Below are 21,331 nucleotides of genomic sequence, written 5' to 3'. Positions count from 1 at the left end.
GGGTCACGGGGAAGAGTGTAGCACAGAGAAGGCAAAGAGTGACTCTGTGGCATCTTACTATACCGATGGACAGTGACTGCATTGGGGTGTGGGGTGGGAACTTGATAATATGGGCAAATATAGTAACCACATTGTTTTTCATGTGAAACCTTCATAAGAGTGTATATCAATCATACCTTAATTAAAAAAACCGTTAAATAAGTAGTTAAATAAGATCCTAAAAATGTATTTCCTTCTCTGCTCTCAACTCCATCTCCTTATTTCAGGACAGGTATTTGATGCTAATTTCTCATTAGCACTGAAGAAACAACTTAAATAGTTCGGGACCCCTGGCAGAGACTGTAACAAAGCCTACAGGATAATAATGAATTTACAATAAATTAAGTGCTGGAGTCGGAAGGACCTGTGTTTGGGTTCTGCCTCACAGCTGCCCACTCTGGGTCACTCAAACCTCTGAGTCTCCGGATCCTCAACTACACAATGAAGTTAATAACAGAACCTACCCACACAGATTGTTTACAACAGCCCTGGTGCTTTCAATAATGGTAATTTGCCATTATTGTGAACAGAGGTTATTTAAAAAGCACTGGCTTTACAAGAATCATGCTAGACCAGAAAAGTTTCTTTTTGATAATCTGGCTCAATCTTGGCAGTTTACAGATGGGGGTGGGGTGGGCAGGGAGAAATGACTTGTGGAGAGAACACAGGACCAATGAGAGGCAGAGCTTACGCTTGGTCCCCAGGTCTAGCCCAGGGTTCTCTCTACCATATTAGCTTTCTCTAGCTGGAAGAATTTGGTTCTTGACTTTCAAGGGTTTTTTTGACCAGAAATGATTACATACATAGTTCAAAATGGTGGTATCATTTAAACATTTCAAGATGGCAAATTCCATGCTACAAAAATGCATAGGTAATAAATATAAGGTCATCATTTCAGAATATTTATTGCTGAGTATTCTAAAATAATTAAATGCATTTAAAAAAATAATGTAACAGTATACCTACCTGTACAATAGAGTGCTAAGATGAGGTGATAAATAGGAAATTATAAACATCTTATAAAGATGCGCTTTCACCACTCCCTAACACTGATATCCCCCATGTCATTAAATTTCTGGGTTTCTCAGGAAGAAAAATAGAAGATTTTCCCAGTCTTCAGGCTAATCTCTAGAATGCAACAAAACCAGATGGACGATGTTGGGTATGGTTGATTAGCAGGAGGATCTGTTGCCAGCAACGGAAGGGACACAAAAGCATTAGTTAGATAAAGGGACACAAAGGCTTCACCAGTAAAATAAAGTATATAGACACCTTCTGTTACTTTAAATCAGTAGTTTTATTAAAATACACACTGACACACAAGTTGAGAAGGAATGTCCTGACTTTTTCTGAGCATTTCATGGAAAGCAAATGGAACCATCCAGGTAGCTGAGTCATCCACATCTTTTCCAAACACGAACAAAAGCTTTTACATGTGAAAACTCAGGAAAACAAAGTTTTCTTATTCTTGTCTGTAAAATTTCAGTGTCAGAAAATGGTTACTGTGAAGAGGGCTAAAAAGGGAACTGTTTTCTTTCTGATGTTCCAAACCCTGCCTCTCAACTGTCCCCTGCCTTTCTAGATGACTTTTGATGATATTGCAGATGGTAGTGTGTTTGGGGCTAAACAGGGTCTACTTATAAGGCCACCAATTATACTTCACTGTAAATGAAGGAAAAGGAATAAATTGAGAAAGTTAAGTCCTGGAAAATGCACAAAGAAAAGGAAAAATATCTGGGTGTATTAAAAATGGGATGCTCTTTTCACATAATTCATTTAAAAGGTCACAATTACCATAGATATTTTAACTCCATTAAAGATCACCAGTAAATGTTTGGTCTTCTATCTGCAAAAGGACTCTGCACTTACACAGGCTCAGAAGAAAGCAACATACTGTACGAAAAGAGTCACTGAGCCTGGTGAAGCAGGCACCAGACTATTTGGAGTTGCATAGGGGTTTTTTTTCAGACTCGCTTTGTACAAGATACTACCAGACCTTGACAAATTTCCGTCTTGCGATAGCTACTATGGCAGTCAGGTGCTTCAATCCCTGCAGCGCCCAAAAGCACAAAAGCGTTCTAGGAAAAAAACACTAAAACGGCATTTTGGATATCATTCACTATACCTTACATGATGGGAACAACAAAGGAAAAAGCCCAGGCATGGCTCTAGTATTTCATATAGAAAAGCACTGCAGGAGAAAACTGTTTAAAAACATTAAAACTCAGGTGAATATAAATACATTTTTGGTTAATCTGTGCTATATCATATAGAAATCCTGTCGGACATTCAGTCTACTAGGTAGCTTGTCTGGATTTTCATATCTATTAGTAGAAGAATATACACTGCTGCATATACTCACAGATATATGCATATACATACATAAAATTCAGGTCATGGACATTTGTTTTAAATACACACATTTAAAACCTGTACCTCTAAAAATAAATACATTAGCCTCTAATCGGCTAACTCTCAGAGTTCCTTCACAAACCAATCAGAACACAGTTTCTTAACAATGGCAGGTGACCAATTAGCTGCTCTTTAAGTTCATTATCTATCAGTAAATGCTTTAAAATTCAGATGTACAACAGAAATAGCATCCCCAGAATAGAATACAGATAGATTTCTGGCTTTGAAAATACATGCCTTGGCTTCCTTGATGTTTGGTTCCTACAGATGTCTACTCCTTGCCTCCGCACTTATCTAGCAGTAGGAGAGCATTTTCTAGCGACAGCATTCTATTCCGCTAACATTCCCTTCCAATCAAAGGAGTCAGCTGGCATTCCCTTTGCCGTTTGGTTCAAGGGAACTAACACAACATCATCTGTGTTTGATGTCACAGTGAGTTGTGTTTTAATGTAATTTACAATGTGCTGACACCACTGAGGTAAAGCCGAAGGAGCCCTGGCATTAAAAAAAAAAAAAACCCCAGGAGAACCACACATAAAATATGGGCAGTGTAGATTGAAGTTCTCGGAAGTAACTCAAAACCAATGCCAGAGAGGGCATGTGGGTATCTGATACGTAGCTTAAGCAACAGAAACAGATGAAAATACTCAACGTACTTCCTTTAGCGAGGATGCAATTCGCAAAAACGGAGCTTTATGCTTCCACGTTTACATTTCAAAAAAAAACTTCTTAAAATGATATAAGCTGGACCAAGTTGTTTAATATAAGTACCATACTTAACAACCCTGTCATTTCACTACAAGAATCTCAGAAATGCAGGAAATCCATGATAAATGACAGCAAGAATGTGTAATGCCATTGCCTCTATTTTGTAAAAGGAAAACTTACCAGAGTTGAAATACAACTTCTAAAAAACAGTGTTCTATGTACTCACAGTTCCAAATTGCTAACTTTATAAATTAAAGATGAAAGTTACCCATATATAAACAAGGCCTCTTTTTCATTAATTTCAATCTTGTTCAAACCTTTGGATATTTCATTCTTCAGATTCCACAAGGTAAGGCTGAGTTTATCGGCTATAAATAACATGTGTAAGTCCGTGATGCCCTGCGCACTGAGGAAAACAAACGCATCAAATATTTACAGGCTGGCTACAACACTTTCCGTTTTTAAAAAACTTCAAATGGTATCAACATCAAGCCACACAATCTCTTTTTAATTTCTCTGTCTGCAAAAATGAGCACAAGCAGTTTTTTTCTCAGTCGTCTTTCCTCTCACTCCTTAAGTCGGAGGCAGGTCTTAGGTCATAGGGCGCGGTCTTTTGGGAGGTGGGGGAGGCATGAGCTCCGTGTCAGGGTCCAGATGGTGCTTCCGCTTCTGTCCTTGAGAAGCTGCTGCACATCTGTCGATGAACTCGAACAGCATCTCCTTGGTGACAGGGTTTGAGATGCTGTTGCACACAGCTGTGGACAAAGGGAGACGTGTCTCACGTGAGGGTTAATTAAGGCAGCTGACTCACCACAGGGAGAGGAGTCGGGGCAAGGTGTCCATCCCCACATGCGGGACACTTCCGTTTCACCCACGGGTGATGTGCTTCGGCGTCAAGTATTCTCCTCGCCCTTCTGCCCCCAAGAGAGTGCTTTTCTGGTGGCTACTCTTTCTGTATTATTAATTTCAAACCATAAGTTTAAGCATTTGGGTGATAAGCGCATCTTCACTATGGTTTTCATCTGTCCAAAACAGTTTTCATCTAGCACACTTTAGTCCACATGCAACCAAAATTTCTACAGAACAATGTGTGCTATATAGTCCTCCAGTCTTTCTCTCAGAAAGACGTCTGCACTGCGTAGCGTATGACACAGCGCCAGCCACCATTCCCACTGAATAGGTTTCACTGCAGCTGGCAGATCATATTTTAATAACTTGCTTGAAGTAAGGTATTATGACAAAATGAGTAATAAATAAAGCATCTTTTCTTATGTGATCAAAATTTAGTACCAGTCCTTTTATTTACCTATTTGGTTTGGGGGAAAAAAAGACACTGGCTTAATTATTCCTATTTTCAAATTTAACTCATCTTGTCTGAACACAGACGCTAGTTCCAACAAAAACCTTTAAATGCACAATGGCAACTTCCAAACTGCAAAACTCAAATCAGCAATTTCTGTATTTTTCCCTAAGTTTATCACATCATCATCTTCACCATCATCAGACTGAGCACTCTAAAAACACATGATTCTATTAATCTTCTACTTGTTTTTTATCTGGTTTTTTCAACTCCCTTAAAAATGCAATCCAGAGCGGCAAGTGCTACCAGTAGTTTATCTTATAAACTTAGGTTGTCGTGTTTCCCATGAAAGAAATGGACGGTCCTGGTTCTGAAAGCATTCATACTGTACCCAAAGAACGCTCTGAAGGACAGCACAGCAGGTTTTAGGTTTGGTGGGATTTTTTCTTTAATGGTTTGCACTTACTTTGTTCTCCATTGTTTGTAAAGCTATTTTAGGAGCTGGAAATTACATTTTCCCCTGCTAATTTTGTCTTTTACCATCTGGCAAACATGGTTTTATAGTTTTTAATAGATCTGAAATTATCGTGGCTTTGTTGCTGTTCAACAAATTCAGCTTGTATGCAGCCCACCGCCCTGCCCTTTAACCTTCCCTCCCCGGCGCAGGCGCGCAAGCGCGCAGGTCGAGCAAGAAGAACCTGCAGGCTGACTGGAGCCGAGGAGCACAGAGCCGGGCCGCACCCCGCTCCCCAGCAACCAGGGACGGGGTCTGAAGGGCTGTACTCCACCAGGGAGAACAACAAAGGCAGCCCATTTCTCAGACCTGACCTTTCTTTTCCTTCAGCTGTAACCGGCCGTGGCAGGTTGTCACACTCACCCATGGCGGTGTTGTAGGCATTCGGAAAACTTTTGTCTGTTCTCTGTCTCATGAAGACCCAGCTGTTGTTCTCGAATTTACATTCTATAATTTTGTTGTCATACTGTTTTAGATCTTTTGTCACCTGTTTTAAAAGAGAATTGGGGAAAATATTTAAATCAGATGAAAGGCTTTTTGTCTGCACTGTGTGACAGGGACAAGGAATGCCAGGCGCACCGCAGTGCCTCTCCACGCAGAGGTTTTTGTCGCCTGAAGTGTCTCATCAGCCCACGCATACGGTGTGCTCTCCCTGCCCCACATGCTCAGGAACCTGACATTTCATAATGGTCGTGCCAACGGCTGTCAGTACACAGCAGTTAAGAGAGGCTAGGCGGAATCCAGCCACTTCTAGGCCCGATGCAAATACGTTACCACAGACAGGGGTGCACATCCCGCTGTGGCTTTCAGAGACTGAGTGGGCTGCTAAGGGCTCATCAGCTTTCAGAAAGGTCTATTATCTAAATTCCTATATCCAAACCTAGGAAATACCCTTCACTAATCGAAAGAAGAAGTTACACATAGAAAGTAAACATTAAGATCAGATTCAGGTACTGTGCATCCGACTATTTTGCTTTTCAAGCAGTGATAATTAACCAAAAATCTAATCTTTAGATGATTTACCCTTTCCATCTCCAAACTAGTATGAATTTTGAGATGAAGCTACTTTTGATTTTTAGTTAGTGGGTTTTTGGCTACTTCACCTCAGATGATTGAATATAGATTACAACTTACTCTATCATAGCTAACAAGTATCCATGGTAACTATAAAACCTTTTAAAAGATATTTCATCAGGCTGTGAGGATGGTTTTCATAAATAGGAACCTAAGCTTATCTCTGCAGTTTTCAAATCAAATGCCAGTCATGGTAATATTTTAATTTTGTCCTCATCTTTCACAGCTAACAACTTTTCCTCACAATATGGTAGATTGCAATCATTTAAAGTTCATTAGCATTATTTGAAATGCTTTCATTTTTCTACCCATATATTCACTACCACCTAGGAATATGAAGGGAAACAAATTTTTAAAAGATGCTCTCAATTCACCAATTAGGCAGTGAATATCTTCATAAAAACTTTCAGACTGTATTCCTTTTCCCTTAATGAGTATTGCATTTGATTGAACTATTTGCATTTTCAAAAATTCCTAACAGGGCCAATACATTTGGTGGCTCTGGAACCAGACCTACACAAAAAGTGATGCTTCACTTAGCAAACTTGCTAAATTCATTCTCAGATATTTATTATGCTAGTAATAATAAATAACTCCCCTTCTTCCTTGCCTAGGGATCTACCTACTTATACTTTTGGTACATTATCTATAACCAAATGTTAGGTAACTCATTCAGTTAGGTAACCAACCACACTCATGTTACATCAAATGTAGGTTCTCTCAACAGAGGTAAGTTTCTAAACCTTTTAGTCTCCATTTTCTAATATCTAAAATGGGCAAAGGAGGTTCTAACTTGCTGGGACACTGGAAAATAATAAATCAAAGTGCCCGGCACATAGTAGCCAAGCAACAAAATTCTTAATTGAATAAAAAATTAGGAAATGAAACATTGCGTATTAAAAAAAACTTTAAAAGTAAATTCACTCAAGAAACCAGGATGACATGAAAAGGTAGTTTGAAAACAGCTGTCAAGAAAATTGTATCATATCCATTATACAAGAATGACTTGCTATCAACAATGTGCAGTCTATAGTTTTACTGACAAGCCATTGTAGTTAAGTCTTACAGCTAATCACATGGCTCATCATTCCGTTCCTAGTTTCAGAATTGCTATAAATTATGTGTTGCTCAATCTGACTACAGCAATTAAGCAGTATTATTAAGTATCTGTGTATGTATTTGGCATGCATTAACAATCTAGGAAAAAGAGCTGTCCATGGACCTGCCACTATATTAACCTAAATGTATCTTCATGTTCAAGAACAGTGCATCATTCATCATTGGTCACATCGGTTATCTTACCAAGAAAGACACACTACAAGGTGCCTTGATCAGGCAGTAAAATATATTTAACTGATAAAAACAATGCTTCCCATATGTACATAAACTGAAGACAGTAGTCACTAATGGTCAGATCAAGAGAATGACTGACATACAGAGGAGGAGTTTAATTTTAGTATCCAAATCCTAATTTGTTACTATGACAATAATCATCCTCAGCCAATTACTTTTTACTATTTACTAAAACAGGAGCCTGATAGGCCTTCTATAATAACTCTGTTTTCCTAGTTTGAGTTAATGAGAGCTTGAAAGTAATAAGAATAAAATATTTATAAATCAGGATTTCACATCTGTACCCATAATTACATTGAATTAATGAGACTTTCCTGTTTTTGAAAGAAAAAAAAAGAGAGCAATATACAGAGTATTTTACATTAAAATTTTTTTTCATGTATCCATTTTATTGAGAACTACACTTTTTCTTTTATTTGAATCTATCAATAATTTGGGGTTAAGACAGTCAGATGAAACCAGATCTAGTATATCTGAAGGTTTTAGATTAGCAGTCTACCAAGAATATCTTGAACAAAGGGCCCAAAACACAGGCAGGTAGAATCCCAGTTGCTCCACTCTGCACTGTGTTAACAGAATACTTCTTATTACCTAAGCACTGGGCACACCAAGTCACTGAAAGCAGACTGCCAGTGTGGGCGGAACTGACCTGTACAGAGCTGGCAAAGGTGTGTTTCTATCTCTAGAGGTGGGAAGGAAGCCTCTGCTCATGAGGACTGTTTTGTTACCAAGAGCTCTTCTTTCTTTTAGAGATACTGCACAAAAGCTTAGGGGAGAAATTTCTCTGAACTAATGTCTGGAGACACTAAAATAACAAATATCCTTAGATGGAAAAAGCCACGAGTGAGGTGTGGCTTTCTTTTAAATTTTGCATTTTGAAATAATTTTAGATTTACAGAAAAGTTGTAGCGATAGTACAGAGAATTCCAGTATTCCCATTATCCAACTCCCTCTAAGGTTCGTATTTTATACATGAAGGTACATTTACCAACTCTAAGAAATTAACATCGGTGTGACCCAGTTAATTGAACCACAGACTTTATTCTGACTTGGGCAGTTTCCATGCTCATGCCTGTGTCTGCCCCAGGAGCCCACCCAGGGGGCCGCAGTACGTGGCTCCTCAGTCTCTCCGAACTGCGGTGGTTTCAGACTCTCCCTGATACGTCTGAAGAGCACTAGTCAGAAACACTATTATATATCAGTTGAGGATTTTCTGATGTTTCCTCATAACCAGAATGACGTTCTTCATTTTGGGGAAGAATGCCAAGAGGTGAAGTGCCTTCTCACTGCACAATAACTGCAGCCTTACGATGGCAACTTGACTACTACTGGTGATGTTAACCCTGACCTCTTAGTTAAGATGGTATCTGCCCAGTTTCTCTACTATACAATTACTATGTATTTCCTTCCACATTCTTTGATTAGTTATGACCCACCACGTCCAGCCCCACTCAAGGATAAGAGAGGTAGGCTCGCCTTCTTGGAAGAAAGCATATCAAAGAATTTGTAAACATTTATTAAAACCACCACATAATAAGTTTCTTGAGAGAAATATTTATACTGCATATTTTATTTCTCCTTAAAGTTTCACTTAATTTTAGCATTCATCCATGAATCTTCCTGTAGCAATGATTATTGCTGTGTTCTATGGGACTTTCTATTTCTTCCACTCCTACATTTATTATCTGGACTTCTTCTGTAAGGAAGATTTGTCCCGTCTCCATCATTTATTTGCTTATTTATGTCAATATGGACTCATGGATATTTACTCTACTCTTTGGCTCATAATAAAATACTATTGTGGTTTATTTTGTTGGTCAAATTGTTTCCATTTGGCCACTGGGAACACCCTGCAGTGGTCCCCTGGGTCCTTTTAACCTGTTTCCACTTGTACTTGTTTATTTTTTTATCATTAGCATTTACTTCCTGACGACAAGATGCTACTTCAGGCTCATCCTGTATCTTCTCCGCCCCAACACTGCAGTCGGCCACTGGGTCCTCTAGCAGGATTCTGTGAGAACAGAATTACTCTGCAACAGTTTGGGCTGTGCTAAGAAAGGACTGCCACCACGTGTTTTGGTCAGAATCTAAAATTATTAATTGACAGAAAGAGAAGGAGTGAAAGGGAGTGAGAAAAACAGAGGGTGGCAATAAAACTCTAAATACGAATACGTTTGCACTCAGAGGTTTTTATCCCAGCTTTTGTGAACTGCTCTCTCGAGCTAAACTAAGTTGGCCCTTTTTTGTTTTCTGTTATAATCTACTTTGTGATAATTCAAGTTCTATCCCTACAGTGTGGCAGAAGGTAGATCTGAAAAACCTATTTCAAGTAGATGAACTCAAATAAAAATCTTATTTTCATGTAAATAGCTGCAATTTCTAATACTTATGAAGGCAGAGTAACAAATAAATCAGAAGTGAAATGGAATTACAAAAGTTTTCTTTGTGGTGTCAGAAATAATACAGTTTAAATCTCAATTATTAGATAAATACTCTTTTAGAAGTACTACATTATATTACTTGCAGGAGGTGCATCCATCTATTGGAGGAAGTAAAATACTTGACAAGCTACCCTTTAAAAAAGTTTCTAAAAAGTTCCTCCACTAAACTCTACCTGTGCTGTGCCTCCACAGTGGAGAACTACTGGGTAATAACACACCTGCCCGTGCCGGGTCAGAAGCACCGCGGGAGGAAGCCTCTTTCTCCTGGATGGTGGGGTCGCTGAATCCTCCAATCAGGTGTTTACTGAAAGGAGCTAATGAGAGAGAGCGGCTAGGACTCTCTTATTTACCTTAAAGGTCATTGTAAAGAAGTCTTAAGTCCAAGGTATGCTGGTCCCACTAAAATACAGACTACTGCCTCTTAATAAAATCAGAATTAGTCATAGTTATTATTCAAAATGTAATAAATCTTCATAGAAAAAACTGGACAGATAAAACAACATATTAGTTCTGTTATTGGTGGATGATAGAATTGGAAATGACTTATTTTCTTCTATGTTTTGCTATACTTTCCAAATTTCCATTTTACACATGCTTAACTTTAATAATAAAAAATTCCTAAAATAAACTACTTCATAAACGTGACATCAGTTTTTTTCAATGTAATCCCCCCAAAAAAGAATAAATAAACATTTAAGTAGGGAATAAAAGTCTCAGAGTAAGGCCTAAGTCCACAGTTCCCACAGTTCCCACAGTTCCCTGATACGTCTGAAGAGCACTAGCCAGAAACACTATTATATATCAGTGAGGCACCCAGGGGGCTACAGCAAACTCACAGAGGCACTGTGGGTACTGTACATTTTTAGGGAAAGGCAGTGGCATGTGTTGGGCACCATGTAAACCACTGGTCAGAGGGCGTTCTCGGTTTCAGCATGGGATTGCTTTAGATTCTTTGCAAAGCTATTTTCGGCAATTACTGTGATGAAAACCCAAGCATCACAAAAATCAGTGTGAAACAGCAAATGAGGCTAGATTTGAGCAGTTATGTAGTCCTAAGCACAGGCTAAGTTGCTAAGACACAAACACTTCTTGTATGGTTCAATCCACTTAATAAACGGAATTGTTAGATCTTTGTTTGGGCTTAGAGGTGCTGTGTATGAGGCCTGCACCAAGAAACCTTGGTCCTGCTCATTTATACTTCCTGGTCTCTGAACCCACAGGTAGGTTTATATCTAGCACTTAGTTGGAAACTAAGTAGAGTAATGAGAAACTGTTCTTGAGGTATAAAAACAGATCATGGCACAGAAGGAGAATTTCTAATAAGTAAACTTCATTTGTTTTGATCTAGATCACCAAACATGTGCTCCTTACTGACCTGCCCACTGTCAGCCCAGAACCCAGTCCAGGGTGGGTCCTCAGGGAGGATGTTTACTGAGCTCGGAAGAACCACGAACCTCAGATTGCCAACAGGCGTGCGCTGCTGGTGGCTGGCTAGGGGAAGTACGTAGCACCATCTCCAGCCTTTCTCTGCCTCCTCCCTCCTTTTCACCCTTTCTTTCTTTCCCCCAAAACAAAACAAAAGGTTGAAGACTTAAATACCCTCAATTTGACATCTGAGTAGACGTGATGCATGTGTGCTGCTTCTGGGTGCCTGAGGTGGAGGTGATGCCACCATTAGTCTTTGCTAACTCAGTATTAAAGGCAGAATTTCTTCCTCTGACAGTGAAGAACGGGTAGAGGAAAGGGAAAGACAAAGGAAGAACTCTTTGTGGTTACCCCCCAACCCCTTACTAGCCAGGTAATGACAACTGTTTCTAGAACTGTATGATTCATCTGTATAAAAATAAATATTTAAAATTTATTTATTGAGCACTTAGTATGTGGTAAGCATTATAAATTCATGATCTACACATATAATCTCATTTAACTTGCACTGCAGTTTTATGAGGTAGGAATTATATCACTGCCCTTTGACTGGTATAGAGATTAAAAGTTAGCATACTTAAATATCTCACCCAAAGTCACAGACCCGGATGCAGGTCTCCCTGTCCAATGCCACATTTCATATCCACCAGCTATTATGGAGCTTGGCACTCTGTGGCCAGTAAGTATAAAACAAACAAAGTTTCCTGCTTAGATTTCGGTTGAAATTGGATACAGCAACTTCTATGTACACAGAAGTATAAACAGTCAGTCATATGTAAACACAAAAACATTGGGCCTAGCTGGCCACAGCACTGAGCTTCCTGCCATCTGACAAACATCCCTGAGCGGCCACGTGCCAGGCACTGGGGTGTAGACTGCTGATACAGACGCAGTCCCTGCCCTTGGGGATACACAGTCTAATAAAAAAAGGACAAATTAGGACAAAGGCTACGAAGAAAACAGAGTATGTACTAGAGACTAAAGGGAGAAAAATACCTGATTTTAGGCGAGGTAGTCTGAGGAGATAATTTTTAAGTTGATACTGATAAGAAGCCAGCTTATAGAAAGAAGGGAGGGACGGAAATAAGTGAGAGTGGGTGAGGGGAGACACACACTTCAGGCAGTGATTAACTGTGTGTCCAAAGGCCTGAGGTGAAAAAGAGCTTAAGATCTTGGCATGCTGAAGGAACTGAATATAAAAAATATTCTCTACAAGCCTTTGAAGGAGGTACCACATAAGCCTGACTCACTTCACTAACTTATATACATGATACCCTACATATATACACACATACATATATATATATATACCCCTTTATACCACATACATATAGAGAGAGAATCCAGCTGCCTATTTGACTTGCCTGAAGACTTCTCAAACCTGACAAGCTCAAAACTCAGCTCTTCACCTTCCTCCAAATCTGTTTCTTCTCTTGTCTTCTCTATCTCAATAAATGGTAACTCCATTCACCCAGTCTCTCATGACAGAAACCTTGGTGTCCTCCTGTTCCCTTCCCTTAGATTTTCCCTCATATTCATTTCATTACCAGCGCTTACCAATTCTACCTCCAAAATATATTCCAAATACATCTTTTCATCTCTCTCTTACTGCCATTACCCTAGTCCAACTATCACTGTCCTTCAGATTCAAATGGTATCTTTTCATTTTCCCCATCTTATCAATTCTTTACAGAGCAGCCAGATTGGCCTTCAAATGTAGATCCAATCAAGCCATTCCCTTGCTTAAAAGGAAAACAAATAAAAGACATATAGGTTGTAAAGGGAGAAATAAGACTGTCTATTCACAGAAGACATGATTGCTTACATAGAAGGAATCTACAAAGATGCTCCTAGAACTAATAAGTTTAACGAAGTTGCAGAATCTAAGGTTAATACACTAAAACCAACTGCATGTCTACATATTACCAATGAACAGTTGGACATTTAAAATTTTTAAATCATTTATGATTAACATCCAGAAATATGGAATATTTAGATATTAATTTTAAAAAAATATGCAGGATCTGTATGCTAACACCTACAAAGCACCAATGAAAGAAAGAAATCAAAAGGACCTAAACTAATGGAAAGATACACCATGCTCATGGATTAGAAGATGCAATACTGTCAAGATGTCAACTCTTCCCAAACTAATCTATAGGTTCAACAAAAATTAAAAGCAAAATCCCAACAGGATTTTTTTGTAGGTGTTGTCAACCTGATTCTAAAATTTATATGCAAGGCAAAGAAACTAGAACAGACAAAACCAAAAGTAGAACAAAGTTAGGCAACTGACACTAGCTAATTTCAATATTTAGTATAAAATTAAATAAATCAAGACAGTGTGGCACTGGTGAGATTGGTGGACCAGAACAGAGGGTCCAGAAGTAGATCCTAATTATAAAGTCAACTGATCTTGACAAAAGTGCAAAGGCAATGCAATGGAGAAAGGACAGTTTTCTCAACAAATGGTGCCAGAGCAACTGGATATCCAGATGCAAAATGATACATCTTGACCAGTATCTTTCACCTTACAAAAAATTAACTTTTCACACTGGAAAATACACCTAAATATAAAACCTAAGGGAAAACACAGAAGAAAATCTTTATGAGATAGGTTTAGGCAAGATTTCTTAGAAACAATACTGAAAGCACAATTCATAAAATAAAAAGCTAATAAATTAAACAGCATCAAATTTTAAAACTTATACCCTATTCAAAGACATTGTTAAGAGAATGAAAAGACAAGATACAGATTAAGATAAAATATTTGCAAATCATTCATCTGACCAAAGACTTGTTTCCAGAATACATAAAGAACTCTTAAAACTTAATAATAATAAAACAAACAACACAATTAAAAAATGGGCAAACAATCCGAACACATACTTCACCAAAGAAGATATATGGATGGAAAATAAGCACATGAAAATATGCTCAACTATCATTAGTCATTAGAAAAATGCAAATTAAAATCACAATGAGATACTACTGTATCTCTATTAAAATGTCTAAAATAAAGAACATTGACAATATCAAGTGCTGACAACAATGCCAAGCAACTGAACTCTAATGCATTGCTGGTGAGAATGCAAAATGGAGTAACTATTTTGTAAGACAATTTAGCAGTTCCTTTGTAATGTTAAACATACTTACCAAAAACTATAAAGCACTCATGAGAGAAATTAAAGAGGACACCAATAAACAGAAATATATCCCATGCTCATGAATTAACTAATTTTGTCAAAGAATTAATATTGTCAAAATGGCCAACCTGCCCAAAGCAATTTACAGATTCAAGGCAATCCCTATTAAAATACCAATGGTATTTTTCAATGACCTAGAACAAAAAATCCTAAAATTCATATGGAACCACAGAAGACCATGAATAACCAAAATCATCCTGAGAAAGAACAAAGCTGGGGTAGTATGCTCCCTGACTTCAAGTTATATACTACAAAGCTACAGTAATCAAAACAGTATGGTACTGGCACAGTAACAGACCCTTCAATCAAAGGAACAGAATACAGTGCTCAGACATAAACCCACACATATATGGTCAATTAATACATGATAAAGGAGCCATGAATATACAATGGGGAAAAGACAGCCTCTTCAATAACTGGTATTGGGAAAACCAGACAGCTACATGTAAGAGAATGAAACTGGATTGCCGTCTAACTCCATACACAACAGTAAACTCAAAATGAATTAAAGACCTAAATGTAAGACATGAAACCATAAAACTCTTAGAAGAAAACAGGTAAAAATATCTCTTGAACATTAAGTATGAGCAGTTTTTCCTGAACATAGCTCCTTGGGCAAGGGAAACAGAATAAAAAATGAACAAGTGGGACTACACCAAACTAAAATGCTTCTGTACAGCAAAGGACACAATCAACAAAACAAAAAAGCATCCTACAGTATGAGAGAATATATTTGTAAACTATTCACCAATAAGGGGTTAACATCCAAAATATATGAAGAACTCATATAACTCAACACCAAAAAAATAAATAACCCAATTAAAAAATGGGCAGAGGACCTAAACTGACATTTTCCCAAAGAAATACAGATGGCCAACATTCACATGAAAAGATGCCCCACATTGCTAATCATCAGGGAAATCAAAACCACAATGAGATATCACCTCACACCAGTTAGAATGACCACTATTCATCCAAAAGACAAGAAATAACAAGTGTTGGTGAGGATGTGGAGATATGGGAACCCTCCTACACTGGTGGAGGGAATGCAAATTGGTACAACTGCTGTGGAAAGCAGCATGGAGGTTCCTCAAAAAACTGAAAGTAGAAATACCATTCAACCCAATAATTCTGCTTATAGGAATTTAGCCAAAGAAAGTAAAATCCCTGATTTGAAAAGATATATGCATCCCTATGTTTATCACCACATAATTTACATGGAAACAACCTAAGTGTCCATCAATAGATGAATGGATAAAGAAGATGTGCTACATATACACAGTGGAATATTATTCAGCCATAAAAAAGAAATCTTGCCATTTGCAACAACATGGATGAACCTAGAGGGTATTATGCTAAGTGAAATAATCCAGGCAGAGAAAGGCAAATACCATATGATTTCACTTATTTGTCGTATATAAAAACAAAGCAAAACAAAATGAACAAAACAGCAGTAGACTCATAGACACTGAAAAGTGACTGGTTACCACTGGGGAAGGGTTTTGGTATGGGTGTGGGAGGGAGATTAAAGGGCATACAAATCTCAATCATAATATAAGCTGATTATAGGGATAGTAGTACAGCATGGAGTATATAGCCAATGATTCTGTAATATCTTCCTATGTTGACAGATAGTAATTGCCCTAGTGGAGGTAAGGATTTAAGAATATGGATAACTGCTGAACCACTGTGTTATATATTTGAAACCAATTTAAGATTGCATATCAATGACACTTCAATTAAAAAATATATATACTTACCATAAGGGCCAACAACCCAAATCCTAGGTATTTACTCAAGATAAATGAAAACTTGTGTTCACATAAAAACCTAACAGAAATGTTTAGTTTTATTCATAGCCACCCAAAACTGGAAACAATTTAAATGTCCTTCAACCAGTGATGAGATAAATTTTGCTATAGACGTAAAATGGAACACTACCCAGCAACAGGAACTATTGATAAACTATTCGTAAATGCAGTAACAAGAATATATTTCAACAGCATTATGCTAAGTTACAGCAAATAGACTTAAAAAGCTATAGAGTATGTGATTACACATAGAAGAGGTCCTGGAAAAGGCAAAATTATAGGAACAAAATACAGATCAGTGATTGCAGAGTTTGGGAGTGGTTGACTATACAGGGATGTCATAAAGGATTTTTTTGGAAGGTGACAGAATTGTGCTATACCAAAGTTCCCCCTTATTTGTGGGGGATATGTTCCAAGACCCCCCCGCCAAGTGGATACCTGAAACCACGGATATTATCAAACCCTATATACACTGTTTTTCCTATACATACATACCTATGCTTAATTTATAAATTAGGCAGAGTAAGAGATAAATAAAATAGAAGTTACAATAATATACTGTAATATAGTTATCTGAATGTGGTCCTCTCTTAAAATATTTTGTTGTACTATACTTACCCTTCTTTTTGTGACGGTAATGAGGTAATAAAACACCCACTTGATGAGATGGAGTGAGGGGAATGACGAAGGCATTGTGACTGAGCATTAGGTACTACTAACCTTCAGACTGATACGTCAGGAGGAGGACCATCTGCTCCCAGACCATGGGTGACTGAAATCTTGGAAAGCAAAACTGTGGATAAAGGGCAACTACTGTACCTTGATTCTAGATGCAGCTAAACGTCTGTATGCTTTTGTCTCAGTTCATAGAACTGTACACCAAATGGAGTGATTTACTGTGCAGAAATTTTAAAAGGTGAGTTTAAACAAAAAAGAAACTAGAAAAACGCCAATTAAAAAAATTAAATCTAATTATGGCATCCCCTTGTCAATGGCTTCCCATTACAAAGGACTAAATGACATAGCCCCTGCTCAGCATATCTTTCTGGCTCAAATGAATTCTCTTAGAGCATCCCATACCTTTGCTCTAAATTATATCATTATTTGTAAATAGGATATTTTGTTGATTATCTACCTGATATCTGCCGACCAGAATGGCTAATAATTACTGAATACTTGCTAGGAGCTGAGTCTTGTTCTAAGTGCTTCACATGGATTAAAATATTTAATCCTCACAACCACAGGAAGTATCCTCATTTTTACTGATAGAGATACGGAGGCATGGAGGAGTAATTTGATCAGGGGTCTTGCAGCTAATAAGCAACAGAGAAACACAGTGTTTCTCTACTAGGTTTTCTAATACAGTATCTAATTTAATCTGTATAAGAATCCAGTGAGATCTGCAGATGCGGAAACTGAAGACCAGAGAGTTTATGTAACCTGCCTAAGGATACATGGCTAATTCGTTTTGCTCTCAAAATTCAAATTCTAGGTCTTGGTGAGTCAAAAACCCTTTGCCCTCTTTTTCCCTAAGAAGCTGGCCCTAGATTGAAAAAGTTTTAAAGGAAGGAAAGACAGACTAAACTTGAGGATGATTTTACCTCTTGTGTAATCAACAGAAATTTAAATAAGTATTTCAAAGGATTACATTCCACTTGGGAGAGTCTGTGGGTGGGATGGGAGGTGATGTGTGACAGATGAAGGCAGAGGGCATAACATACTGGCTTGAACCAAGCACAATGTCTATCAAATTTCTTTTTCTTCACTTACTGGATGCATGCCATTCTGACCTGCAGCATCTCTTCTGTTTGCTATTCTAGTTGCAGCACAAACCACAAATCATAGCAAATTGCAGAACTTCTCAATCATTAAGGATTTACAATAGGTTAATTTTAAAATGGGCTGCATTTCACAACTGCAAAGCTTTTGTCCAATTTCTAGAGCAAATGAGAAGCCGTTATGGGACTGGAGACCTTTCCATGGACATGACTAGCAAAAGGAAGAGGTCACGTGGACAAAACAGGCAGTTCTGCCAGGTAAAGCGAGGTAATGAGAATGGCTTACTAAATAGAGTGCCAAACCCCTTGGCACAATGGATGACTCCCTGTCAGTTTAGTACTAAGCACGATGAGGATTATAAGTAGATCATGGATTCAGTGCATGCCTAGGATAATAAACAAGGAGAACTTTACAATCTACCAATAACATAGAGGAGGCTGACATGCAATATGCATGTCCAACACTTTTTTCTTTTAAATAGTTCTAAGTATGATGACAGATTTATCCAATGTATGTGTTGCTTGTTTTTTAAGATATCTGCCCCATGGCCAATGCAAATAATTCATAGAGTATATTTGTCAGATTGAATTTGATAAATGGTCTATGTACTTCTGGCAATAACAAGTAACTTTAAATTGTTTCAATGATCATTAAGTATCTACACTTAACAAATGCACAACATACCTGATCTAATGATTAGCTAGGTAATTCATTAAGATGTCAGTGCACAGTTCAAATTTACTTTAATGAGTCCTTCATTTACTTTCCAAGAACTTGCTAACAATTTGACTGAAGAATGTTCATTTTTTTAATTCCTTTAGCAATGTGTTCTGGTTACATATAATTTTATCTCCTCTCCCACCCATTTTAAGTCCAACTACTCAATGATGCCCTTATGAGTAGAGACCTCAAGAGAACTGTCCTCCAGACAGATCTATGTGACATGTGGCAATAAACCAAAATGTTACAATGATAAATGAAAATTTCCTTTCTGTTCTACCAGTTGAAATACCAACAAAAATGCTGAAGTTCTTCCCTTCTGATCATCCTCTAGAGCAAACTTTTTGTTTTAAATGACAGCTTGCTCTAGCAGCACTGACGGGCACCAACCCCCAGACTAACACACCTCTGAATCATACGCTTAGATGCACAGAGCTTCTTAGTTTAGGGATTAGTGCTTCTGCTGTGACTGGGACCCATCTGAGCAAACAAAGCTTCCCAGGATTCCTTTAGCTTCCACGCCTGTGCCTCAGGTCAGTGCAGATTCTCGCTGAGGTATTCTGCCCACGGTAGCTGTGACCGGCCACTGGTATGCCCAATCAGCCATGCAAAGTCATCCTTTTACTCTTTGCTACACGTACTATTTTTATATAAGCTTTCTCAACTGTATTTTCTCTTCTTTGAGAAGGAAATCCTGAAGTTACCATCAAAGGCATACCACACATACAGAGTGGTAATAACCCTGATCGGAACCCTCGGCATCTACGTCTCCTATGTTTTCTTTGAATGCTACTCACAGTAGACTTTCTTAAATCTGCCTCATCAACTCCAGATATCAGGGAATATTAAAAACCACTCAGAAGATGTTGGAAGTTTGAAAATGATTACAATAAATTATCTGCCTCAAGTGTCACATTCCCTAAATACCTTCCTCCAAAAGCCTTTCTTAAATTCCAGTATTTTGGAGCTGATAGGAGATTTGAAGATCATCAGATCAAACACTTTTTTCTGATATATTCGAGAACTAAAGTGTATCCCCCATTATCTCTACTAATTGGTGAAACTTTATGTGTGTGAGCATTCATGTGCTGAAGAGGTATAAAACCAGGGGGAAACAGCAAATCCATTATTTTTTACCCAAGATATTTATTTTTCATCTGAGAGTTTTACTTTTAAAATTGTGGACTGAGATTTTTTTCCTTCATGGGGAAGGAAAGGGGAAGGAACTGGCATTTATTAAATACCTGCTATGCAGCCAACACCATGCAGAGAACTTCATATACTTTATTACCCATTTTATAATAATGGGGAAGTTAGGGATTCACAGTATTTAACTGATTCTTTCAAGGTTGTGTTTGGATCTAGAGCTCTATTCATACTGTTTCTTGGTAATATCTAGGAAATTCAATACATTAGAGGAAAGAAAAATTTTATTATTGCTCACACCTAATGAATAAATCACTAAATAGCTAAACCAAAGAGCCAATGGAGTATCCTTTGCAGTCACCATCAACTAAAGGAGATATGTGGATGATAATAGGTCATGTTAATACAATCTTCTACAACAGAAGTATAAGAAACACAGGCTGCATGTACAAAAGAACAAATAAAAAAAAAACAGTCAAAAACCTCAACAGTCTCAAGTGCCACGGGTTGGCTAATGCTAATTTGGAGAAAAGAGGTTTGGAAGGAAGTTAGGAGGAATGAAGTGGGAGAACTCTAAAAAGTGGATAGGGAAACGTGGTAGAGAAGGAGACAAAGGAACTTACCAGTGCCTTAAGTCAGGTCTCGGAAAAGGAGATCAAGTGCCTTTCAGTTACGTGATACACAAGAAAGATTTCAGTCATGAGTAGGGCTGTTTAAGTTTTTAGCAGGCTCTACTGATTCAAAGTCTTTTCTATCCTGGCAACTGTTTATCTGCTGTTATTTTCAAACTTGAAAAAGAATTATGCACATATGTAAAATGTACAAAAATACAGGCCATTATCTAAAGATTTCTACTTCTGATTGCCTGATCTTTGAGAGATCAAACTGTCACTTCAGGATTGGTACTCCTGAAGACTACATTAGGAGTCAGATTACATTTCTCATTTAGTTCCCTCCTCTTTCCCCCTTCCCACCCCCCAGCCCACCTTAGGTTTTTATTCTAGTCCTGTCCTGGTGAGGATAATAGGAATGTCTCCTACTGGGAATAAAGAACAAAAATCAAAATTAACATGAGCAAAAAAATCCCACATGTGTGGACGATCACCACTCACTCAACTGCTTTTATCAAGCCTTCAGAGAGTCTATGCTGAATAACAGAGCTGTGATGACCTATTAAGAAGTAAACTTTTTTCTGGGCTATAATGCTAAACTACTTGGAACTAAGTCTGAAGATCAATAAGGTAGGTGGCTTTTCACCTTTCCTTTAAAAAGCATCTAGCACAATCTTGGTGCTTAATAAAAATAATATATCAGATAAGTGGTATGCTTGGGAGGTATGCTTTTAAATAGTCAGTATTCTATAGAATATTCTCACACCAGTGCACCTCCTCTAATTTCAACTA

General features: G+C 37.9%; 1 protein-coding gene across 3 annotated transcripts in view; it reads right to left on the bottom strand.

The window, feature by feature from the left end:
* Positions 1–1,298: 1,298 nt before the first annotated feature.
* RNGTT (RNA guanylyltransferase and 5'-phosphatase) overlaps positions 1,299–21,331 on the bottom strand; it is a 262,720-nt gene continuing 242,687 nt past the window's right edge. For 2 of the 3 annotated variants that reach the window (XM_037013987.2, XM_037013991.2), the window contains exons 14-15: positions 5,337–5,460; positions 1,299–3,914 (exon numbers count right to left, since the gene is read on the bottom strand). In XM_037013987.2, the coding sequence (XP_036869882.1) occupies positions 3,751–3,914; positions 5,337–5,460 (288 nt within the window). In that variant the 3' untranslated portion in view covers positions 1,299–3,750. The remainder of the gene's footprint in view (positions 3,915–5,336; positions 5,461–21,331) is intronic. The other variant, XM_037013982.2, reaches the window with a different exon arrangement.

This window comes from Manis javanica, chromosome 13, assembly GCF_040802235.1.
Source record: "Manis javanica isolate MJ-LG chromosome 13, MJ_LKY, whole genome shotgun sequence".
NCBI lineage: Eukaryota > Metazoa > Chordata > Mammalia > Pholidota > Manidae > Manis > Manis javanica.
Note: the sequence above shows the minus strand (reverse complement) of the source record. Positions and strands in the feature narration are given on the sequence as shown.